Here is a 10,558-nt window from a genome sequence, read left to right as displayed (position 1 = left end):
CTCTCTCTCTCTCTCTCTCTCTCTCTCTCTCTCTCTCTCTCTCTCTCTCTCTCTCTCTCTCTCTCTCTCTCTCTCTCTCTCTCTCTCTCTCTCTCTCTCCCTTCTCTCTCTCTCTCTCTCTCTCTCTCTCTCTCTCTCTCTGGCTCGCTCTCTCTCTCTCTCTATCTCTATCTCTCTCTGTCTCTCTCTCTCTCTCTCGTCGATGCGTCAATCGAGAGGAATGACGCGCAACTCTGCAAACCGTCTCGCGACACTCTGATTTATACTTCCCCCTCCCTATCTTGCCCCCCTCTAAATAATTGTATCGGGGAGTGATGGAAAGAGAGAGAGAAAGAAAAAAAATATTCACGCGTTGACGTTGCCGCAAACACTCAGACTATTCTGCGCACCACGTTCGTCAACGGGTTGTACTCAATCACGCGGTCGTGTTTGATGAGACAGTACGCGGAGGTATTCGGCGGTACGTTCTCCATGCAATCGAATTCTATTCTGACATCCACGGTGGCGTTTTTGACGGATTCGTTTTGGCGAGAGCAATCGATGATCACAAACGGGCCGTTACGTAGAAAAGTCGAAACGGTGAGACTCGGCTCGAGATATTCGTATCCGTAGTAGCTCTTGCAGAAACGCGCGTACAAATCGTACAGAATCGCCCATCTGTGTTTGTCAACGTCCAAATTCAGGTCGTCGTACGGATAAACTTCCGAGTTTAGGTAGAGTTTTACGTTGGTCAAGTTGCAGTCGTCGAATCGGCTTGTGTCGGCGGACATGACGTTCTTCCGACCCGTCTGCAGAGCGAAGACGACGTATCGCGGTTTCTCGAGCTGAGTCGCGGTCTTAATGGCCCACGAGTGCTTGGTCGTGTTCTGCAACAGGGGATACTCGTACAGATCCCACGAACGGAAACCCATACTTAGATATCGTCCGTCTTCCAAGGCGCGCAGCATCGACAGCTTGTTGATCTCGTTCAATACCACGTGAGGCATTCGCCATTGTATCTTGAGTATTTTGACAGTAAGCTCCAACGCGAGACTTCCCACCAGGGAATTGTTGTTGTTGCGCGATCGTATCATGACCAATTTGTGACGAGCGTTGACCACCACGCGTTTGTAATCCTCGCAAAATCTCAGTAACGTGTTGAGCGGTACGCAGAAATTGAAGTGTCCATTCGGGTTATTCTGTGGATCCCAGCCAGCGTTTCTCAGGATCACGCTTCTGTCGGACGATACCGTAACGTAGTTCTTGAGCGTGCTGGTTATTCCTACGTTTCTGCAGCGATCAATCTCCACGCCGTCGAGCTCGTATCGAATCTCATCGAACATGAACGCGACGCAATTAGGGCCCAGTACCACGTTATCGACTTGGCCGGCGACTCTGGTCACCGTCAATGTTCCTTCGACGTAGAGAAAACTTTCGCACGGCAACGTATACAGATCCTGCTGTTGTACGGGTATTCGTATCTCGTCGCTATAGTCAAACGTTGTGTTGGCGTACGGGTTGTACGTGTGAGTCTCGATCTTGACGATACGATCGTCGAAGACCGGCTCGCCTCCGATGTTGAGAATTTCAGTCATCGTTCAGACGTTTCGCACCGCGAATCCCAGAGATTGTAAAAACTTAACGTTCGACGCGTTGAGCTTCTTTCTCGTCTCTTGTTTAACACCACCGAATGTCGATCACCACTTGACGATATCGTCGATCGGCGCAGCCGTAGAGATATTACTGTTATCTGTCGCGTGCTCCGAGTCGTTCAACACTAGCATCTCATGTGTCGCGCGTACACTTACGCTCACGCACACGGCTGCCGCGTTATCGCTCTCGCCGCCGTACGTGCAATCTGACGGTGATCTCTTCTCCGCGAAAATCGAGCAATCGTCCGTCTTGATCAGCGACGCGTATCGTTAGATCAGTAACGCTCCGCGCGATGATCGGCAGGTAAATGATCTGCGCCGACGTTTCCGTCATTCACAAATATAAATAATTTAAATACCACATTGAACTCACATAAAAATTTAAATAATAAAATTGTTTCCGATATCTTATATCCCGGTGGTACGCTCGGTGAAAATTTGTGTATCGTATGAACGCGTTTGCCGTTGCTGTACGCACCCGCGGTCACGTTACACTCCACGCGGATAATGTTTACGTTGATAATATTAATCGGCGCGTCCGATTCGTACCACTGTCCCGGCTGCAATACACGCGTCGACGAGAATCCCAGCAGCGATCCGACGTTGTTCAGCCGTTGCCGTTGCTTGTTTGTTAAAGTTCACTCTGAAAGCGCACTTAATCTCGCTCTTCATCGTATTGTAATTTGCGCGGAGCACTATCGGGTACTCCGCGACCTCGTCTTCGTAGCCGTTCGCGCGAACGGTCTCCTCTCGCGCGATATCCGCGGCGACCGACGTACGATCGTCGTTGGAACGAACCACGCGTCGCGGACGTTTCCGTGAAATTTCACGTTTCAAAAACTCGTGTATCGCTCGTATCTCGTACAATCCCTCGGGAATCGTAATTTCCGTGTCATCCTCGTCGAAATAAAATTTATTGTTCGAAGAATTCACGTTCGGAATCGTGTGATAAGTCTCAAAACACGTTAGACCGAGCTCGTAGTCACCGTCGCTCAGATCCACGGCTGGAAAATAGTGCTCCGCGAGGATGCTGCTCTTCCCGGTCAGCGTGAACGTTATAGACATGTCGGCGGAAGCTGTTCGACGAACACTGAGTCTCCACACGGCGCGTCGTCAGGTTTTAAATCAGCGCCGATCGTCGTCGATCGTCCGGAGAAATTGCAAGCACAATTGTCCACAGATGCTCTGATCGTATTGCTGATAAGACGTGCGATTGTACTCAATCTTCGTCACGCCGGTCCGAAATATCGCACCAGTTCTTTCGGTGGTCGAAGATTGCCGAAACTGTCGAAATACACGACTCGATCTCCCCTCTTAGCGTACGCTACCCAATGGGTGCCGGGGCCCGCTGCATCGTCCAAATTCACGATACTGCTCTCGTTTCGACGTACGCCATCGACGATCGGTAACAAATCACGCATGAAAACACCTCTGAAGAACGGTACGCGCATTCGCCTTGCCAGTCGACTCAATTGTACGTTAGTCGTAATACCCGCGGGCATATTTAACGTCTTTTTGACGTTTTTTTTTCTTTCTAATCTTCAACGCTACTCCTCGCCCGCGTTTGTGCGGGCCGAGATACAGTCCTTGTCCATATTTGTACGGAGCGAGATAAAGTCCGCGACCTTTCATGGCGCGATTGTGACGTTGCGTCTCTTCCAGCTGACGCCGCGCGGCTTTGCTAGCGTTCACCGCCGTTGTAATTCCGGCCGCTCCGCCGGCCAGAGAACCGAGAACTCCCAACAACGGTAGAATCGGCAATACGCCACCTCGTTTCGCTGTCGGAAGTATTCGTTTCTACGTCGACCTTTTCCTCGTTCGTGTTTTCCGTGTTTTCAAACCCATTCCGAGCTTCGTCTTAGCCTTCATGGCCGCCCAGACGGCTGTAGCGGCAGCCCTCTCTCCGAGAGCCGAATCTCTCGCGATGACGCGTCCTAGCGCTCTGTCGGCGAGTATCTTGTCCGCCACGTGTCTCTCGGTGAGGCCTTTGCTACGCGAATAGGCTATGTCGTGCTCGCGACACGCCGCGTCCAATGGATTTACACCCGGATCACCTCTAGCCAATCGTTCTTGTAGACGAGTACCCGGACCGCAAAACTGATAGCCGGGAATGTGCAATTCGATCGGAAGTGCACCTATCGCGCGATTAAACAGGCCTCTACCTGTTTTTATTTTGTTGACATTCGCTGCAATCCTTAATCAACGGGGCGGGACCGTCGATGTGCGTTCGCTGCCACGGTTGATTGTAATGTCCGTCACAGCGACGATAGGTCTGAACCTCCAAATCCACCTTTATATGCTCCGGAAGCTTGTCCCACACGTAGTGGCGTGATCGCCGCACATTTGCAACAGAACGGCTTTCGGCACGAATTGCAGCTGTTCGACGCTAAAATCGCGAATGTCCGAAGGTCTCGACAGCAGGACGAACATTTTTGCGACTGAGCGATTCGCGGTGCCGCGCACCTATAAATAGACGTTCGAACGAGAAAGTTCGATTCAGTCGTAGAAAGTGCAAAAAAAAAAGAAATGAGATTCGTGCGACAACCGTTGGCGATTCGCGTGACGAATTGCGACGACAGATCACGGTCGATGGAGGGCAACGCGGAGAGGCGCAGACACGGTACGATGGTGCCGACAACTATACGCGCGATCATTTGCGGTCCCTCGAATTGCGGTAAAACCAAAGTTCTGATAAGTTTGCTGGAAAGTCCGCACGGTGTACGTTTCGAAAACGTGTACGTGTACTCGAAACCCAGACAGCACAGGATATCCTATAGATGTCCGTTTTATGTCCATTTCTTGTCAGGATATCCATGGACCTTATAAAGCTATCCATAGGATACACCTTTGTGGACACTTTAGGGATATCCCAAAATGGACAAGTTTGTATGTCCATATGCTATCCTTCTATGCCAACGCCATCTGCATGTAATTCCGATCGCGATCTCTTTCTGCTTACCTTCTATTCTGCTCTTATGAAAAAGTAGTACTGGTTTTAATATTGGGAAAAGTATTGGTGAAAGTACTGGAGACATAAGTACTCAAAGTACTACTAAATTTGACCATACTGACTTCGTCAGTACTCCTTCCCAGTACTCATCCAATACTCATTCAGTACTCCCTTCAGTACTTCCTCTAGTGTACTCCCTCCAGTACTCCCTCCAGTACTTTCTCCAGTGTGTACTCCCTCCAGTACTCCCTCCAGTACTTTCTCCAGTACTCCCCCAGTACTCCCCCCAGTACTCCCTCCAGTACTCCCACCAGTACTCCCTCCAGTACTCTTTTAGTACTTATCGAATACGTGGGATACTAACGTGTGGTACAGGTGCAGTACTTGCGCAGTACTATCCAAGTAGAACAAAAAGTCAAGATGATATCAAAATAACGTCATATTGATAGTTTAGTGTGTTAATTTAGTATTTTATTAATTTAGTATTTCCAAGATACGTTACGAAAAAGTAGTACTAGCAATCAGTACTCAGTACTGAGTGATCAGTACTCGTAGTATTGACAGTATATTAGTATGTTAATACTCAAGAATATTACAGAATGGTCAGTACTGTGCCTATTAGTTCTTACAGTACTGGCAGTACTATCATGATAGTACTCCGAATATTAATCTGATAAAGTACTGACCACTTCAATACTTTGAAGTACTAATGAGTATTATTGCTTGTAGTACTGCCAGTACTGTAAGCACTGACAGATACAGTACTGATCATTCTGCAGTATTCATGAGTATTAACATACTAATACTCTCAATACTACGAGTACTGATCACTCAGTACTGAGTACTGATTGCTAGTACTACTTTTTCATAAGGGTGTGGCCGGGGTCTGTGATCTCACGTTCTCAGTGTTCTCACGCCAAATACGTTTATATCAAAGGTAATCCTTTTTCATTTTTACATATAAAAATTGTATTATGTGCCGTTGGCTTTATATCGTAAATGATATAAGAGAGAGTATGGTCGAAAGAACATAATTTTCGTATAAAAAGTGATATATTTTTTACAATTTTTAATTAATCGAAAAAAGCGCTCGTACTTGATTGTTAAAACTAATATAATTAACGAAAATATTGTCGAAAGAACATAATTTTCGTATAAAAAGTGATATATTTTTTACAATTTTCAATTAATCGAAAAAAGCGCTCGTACTTGATTGTTTAAAACTAATATAATTAACGAAAATATTTCACTTTTTGTTCCAGGATCAAATTTACGACAGTTCTACTGCGTGCTGCGGAGAGGGTTGGCTGAAAGCTATAGCGACTCGTGCGCCGCCATTTTGTATTTTTTAACAAATAAAAAATTTTTTACATACTTTAATATATGTTTAATAAAGCCTAAAAGTTCTTTTGACCGTATATTTTATTCCTTTCTCAAAAAAAAATACCAAAAAAGGCAGTCGAAATGGGCAGTTACAGTGGTGTCCTCCCTTAAACGTAGTACATTTCACAGTTTAGTCAGAAATATTTTGTACTACTACATCTGCATTGCTCTCTTGTTGAATAACATCAAATATATAAAAACGCATTTTCAAATACTATATCTTTTGTATGTCAGCATTGCCTTTTGTTAATTAAATGAACAGTAACAAGATCTAATATGTATATGCTGTAGCATTGATTTCTATTACTACATGGATTTATATTTGTAAATTTTTATGTGTATTGTCGGCGCTTATATAATTACTATAGTTATGTTTCAAATATATAATTATGTCTATATTGTGTTTTTTTTCTATTTAGGAAGTGCTCTACTATGTAAAGTAGCAGAAAACGGTAAAGAAGTCGAGGAGCCGTTAAAATTTCAATTGTTAATTATATACTTTATATAATTTTTAAAATAAATATATTATTTTAAAATATTTATATATTTTATTGTTTTTATCCTTTTAATGTAAATCAGAATTCTGGATGTCCATAGGACGTCCATCGGATATCCTGTGGACATGTTTTAGGGATAAGCATGTCCACCAATTTCATAAACAGATATACCATGGACGTCCATAGGATATCCGAAGGACGTAAAACAGATAGCCATGGATATCCTTATATCCTTAAAGGACGTCTTATGGATATCCATCGGATATCCGTGTGCTGTCTGGGAATCGCTGCAACAACCGAAATACCGATATCTGGAGAATTTATTGACATCGATCGACGAAATCGGCTACTACACCTTCTCCAATAACAGTGACGTCATTCCACCAAGCGACGCGTGTCCAAACTCGATCTTTGTCTTCGACGACGTGGCGTGCGATAAGCAAGACACTGTGAGAGAATATTTCTCGATGGGCAGGCACTCGAACGTCGACTGCTTTATCTCTGTCAGACGTACGCGAGAATACTGATCCTGTTCAAACAGGATGGCACTAATTTGCAACACGTGTACAACGATCACGTGAATACCGACATGTCGTACGATGAATTTTGCTCGTTGTGCCACGATTGTTGGCAATGCAAGTACGGATTTGTAGTGATAGACAAGGACAGCGGCGCTTTCGAACGGCCGATACAGAAAAGGATTTAACGTGTTCGCGATACCGCAAAAGCGGTCAGTCGTCGCCGATACGTCGTCGAAGGTGAAACGTTAGCGTTACAGAGAGAGAGATCGATACTCTGCTTTGTTTTCTTCCCCCACGATGGCTGCGATCAACGGGAGCGAGACGATTTGCGAACGCGAGAAGATCGTGAAAGATATTGCGAAAACGAGTGATTAGATTCGCAAGAAACTTCGCGCTTTGAAGACCGGTAAGATCGAGAAGGACATTGAGTTGGACACGCACTTTAAACTCTCATCGGGCCGCTGAAAAGATCGTCGACAACTCGAGCTTGATCGCGGTGAAGAAGAGGAGCCGACGCTGTCCGTTCAACAGCGCGGGGAGGAGGAGGAGGATGCTACACGAAGATAAAGAGGGAACGATTAGACTCCTGGTCGGATCTCTCATCGTCGACACCGCGTAAATCTAATCAATCGAAACGATCGAAAGTACTACCGATAACTTCTACACCGATAACCTCTACACCGACGCGAACCGTGCAACGTACAAGTCCCGAATTTCTCGAAAACGAGGATGTTTTCGAAACCACGGATGACTCGATCGAGACGACCGTCCAAAAGCAGTTGCAAACGTCGGAAGGTCGAGAATTGTTTGTAGAAACGTTGGAATGTCACTTGGGTCCACTGAGCCAATTGTACATCGCAGAGGTTTTAGGCGCCGATGCAACGATAGACACCGTGTACGGCGTTTATCTCGGCAAGAATGAATTGATGCTCGGTAATAAACATTTTGACGTGGACACCGCGGATAATATAATTATCAGTGGCATACGATACGCCGGTACACCCGGTATTTACGAATTAATCTTCAAAAAAATACCCGAAAGATCTACACGGAGGCCAATAGGCAAAAGTACAAGGACATGCTGTTGGCGACGAGTGCTCATAAATACAAGCACGATCCTCGCGAGCGAGTAATGGGCAACAGGGGATACCAGTATCTATGGGTAATCTCACCATTGATATCGACCGAATCCAAGAAGAAAAAATCCGAAAAGGCGTATTCGCGCCTCGCGCGATGACGCTAACCGACAATAAGATCGACTACGTGCACTGGGACGACCCCAACGAGCTGGTGGATCGTCTGCGATTGCTCGACGCTTCGCGTCAAGCAACAATGCCCACGACAACGAGATCATATCGATCATCGAGGAACTTCGCGAGGCTGGGCTTATTATAAATTAAACGGCGCGACAGCGATTTGTTCAATCGGCGTTGAAATGCCGATCAATAAATTTGGATTGTTCGAGCAGAGCGAAGACGCGACGAATGCCATTTCGTACCATCGGTGGAGCGGATTAGTGAGAAATTTCGTGCGCGACAACGCTCTGTGTCGCACCGCCACGGACTTTGACGCAAGGTCGCGCAAGATTCGTCGCGTAGCGCAACCTGAGACTGACGGTGACACGGTTAACAAACTATACGTGGATCGGTGCGTTAAAAGTTTGCGAGATCAACGGAAAGAGTCAGACGAGAAGCTTACCGCGTTTGAGAAAAACGTGCGAGCGTTACAATTAGAAACGACTCGCGAACGGTTAGAAACGACTCGTGAACGACTCGCGAACGACGATGAGTGACAAGAAACGGTTTAGCAGAAACGACTATCAACGGCGACGAGTGAAGAGAGGCAACGGTTAATTAACGACGGCGACGAACAGCAACGAACGATTCGAGAACGGTTGTCGGACGGCTGTCGAACGGTTCAAGAACGGTTGTCGGACGGTTGTCGAACGGTTTAAAAACAGCTCAGAAACGATTACGAGCGGTTTAGAAATAGCTGCGAACTACGCGGTGACAGGAAAGGCTACAAACGGCTAAAGAACGTCGACGACGACGACGACGACGACGACGATGAGTGACAAGAAACGGTTAAGTGACGACGATGACGAACGACAACGAACGGTTCGAGAACGGTTGTCGGACGGCCGTCGAACGGTTCAAGAACGGCTCGAAATCGTTTCTGAACGGTTCAGAAACAGCGACGAACGAAGCAGAAACAGAAACAGAAACGGCTACGTACAGCTAAAGAACGACGACGAACAGCCAACGAATCGCTAACGAAACATGAGACCGTTAAAATCCGATATAGATAAAAATATCGAGAACCGACGGTTGGCGGACGAATTGCACGCACCGGCGAGAAGAAATTTTCCTCGCAGACACGTCATAGTGCGAGGGTACGACGACCTGTGGCAGGCTGATATCGTCGAGATGCGCCCGTACTCGCGTTTCAACGGAGGCTACCACTACATACTCACCGTCATCGATGTGTTGAGCAAGTACGCGTGGGCCGTGCCGCTCAAGGGTAAAGGCGGCAGCGAGACAGCCGACGCTATCGCTGAGATAATTCGAGATAGCGGAAGGTGCCCTAGTAACCTACATACTGACATGGGAAGGAATTTTACAACACCGACGTGCAACGTCTCGTGAGAAACACGACATCAATCATTATTCCACGTATTCGGTGATGAAGGCATCGGTCGTCGAGCGATTCAATCGCACGTTAAAAAACAACATGTGGAAGATGTTTACGCTCAATGGAAATTACAAGTGGGTCGACGCCTTCCCGCGACTCGTGTCGGATTACAACGCGCGCAAGCATCGAACGATCGGCATGCGACCCGTCGACGTTACCCCCGCGATCGCCGAAAGACTCTTGGCTACGGTGTACAGCGCGATAAAGATCGCGGGCCCGGCAAAGTCCAAAACGGGCGACTCGGTACGCGTCAGCAAATACAAGACGATTTTCGAGAAGGGGTACACGCCGAATTGGATCACCGAGGTGTTTAAGATCGTTAGAGTGCAGCATACCAATCCCGTAACCTATCTAGTCGAGGATTATCGTGGAAAATCCGTCGCTGGAGCGTTCTACGAGCACGAGTTGCATTGCGCGACTTATCCTGACGTGTATCTCGTGGAGAAAGTACTGCGCAGGAGGGGCGACGAGGTTTACGTGAAATGGCTGGGATTCGATGGATCGCACAACTCTTGGATACATAAGGACAATGTCATTTGATTCGTGCAAACTGTATTTTATTCTTAATATAAAAATGATACATGTAAAGTGTTTGAAATATTATATAGAGAAATAGGATCGTAACATATACAATCAATTAAAATCAAAGCCATGCGATCCAAGCCTAGTCTTTGACGGCCTTTATGTTAGTTTCTGTATATATATATATCTATATATATACATATATTTTTCCAACAAACTGCGCGCCGATTATTTGTCGGACTTTAAAACCAGTTATTGTTAGAAATAAACCCTTCCCTCCCGGAATTAAATCGACTCAATTTAATTATCTAAAACTGTAAGAATTTTATTGCAAAAAAATATTACCTCAGTCAGGTTCGAACC

At 46.3% G+C, this 10,558-nt stretch overlaps 1 protein-coding gene across 1 annotated transcript; it reads right to left on the bottom strand.

The window, feature by feature from the left end:
- Positions 1–371: 371 nt before the first annotated feature.
- Positions 372–1,574, bottom strand: LOC139783572 (uncharacterized). Its single transcript, XM_071722734.1, has 2 exons — positions 1,495–1,574; positions 372–1,269 (listed from the first exon to the last, which is right to left on the bottom strand). Exons 1-2 carry the CDS (start codon positions 1,572–1,574, stop codon positions 372–374), a joined length of 978 nt encoding a protein of 325 aa, XP_071578835.1.
- Positions 1,575–10,558: the final 8,984 nt, after the last annotated feature.

Source organism: Temnothorax nylanderi, unplaced genomic scaffold (genome assembly GCF_030848795.1).
Source record: "Temnothorax nylanderi isolate EJ_2023f unplaced genomic scaffold, tnyl_v1.0 TNYL_tig0517_pilon, whole genome shotgun sequence".
NCBI lineage: Eukaryota > Metazoa > Arthropoda > Insecta > Hymenoptera > Formicidae > Temnothorax > Temnothorax nylanderi.
Note: the sequence above shows the minus strand (reverse complement) of the source record. Positions and strands in the feature narration are given on the sequence as shown.

Bases quoted from the DNA above. Each gene is read 5' to 3' on its own strand.
- LOC139783572 (XM_071722734.1), bottom strand. From the start codon at position 1,574: ATGACTGAAATTCTCAACATCGGAGGCGAGCCGGTCTTCGACGATCGT. The intron at 1,270-1,494 runs GTACGCCAACAC...TGATCGCTGCAG, and splicing joins GAGACTCACACGTACAACCC to AAACGTAGGAATAACCAGCA.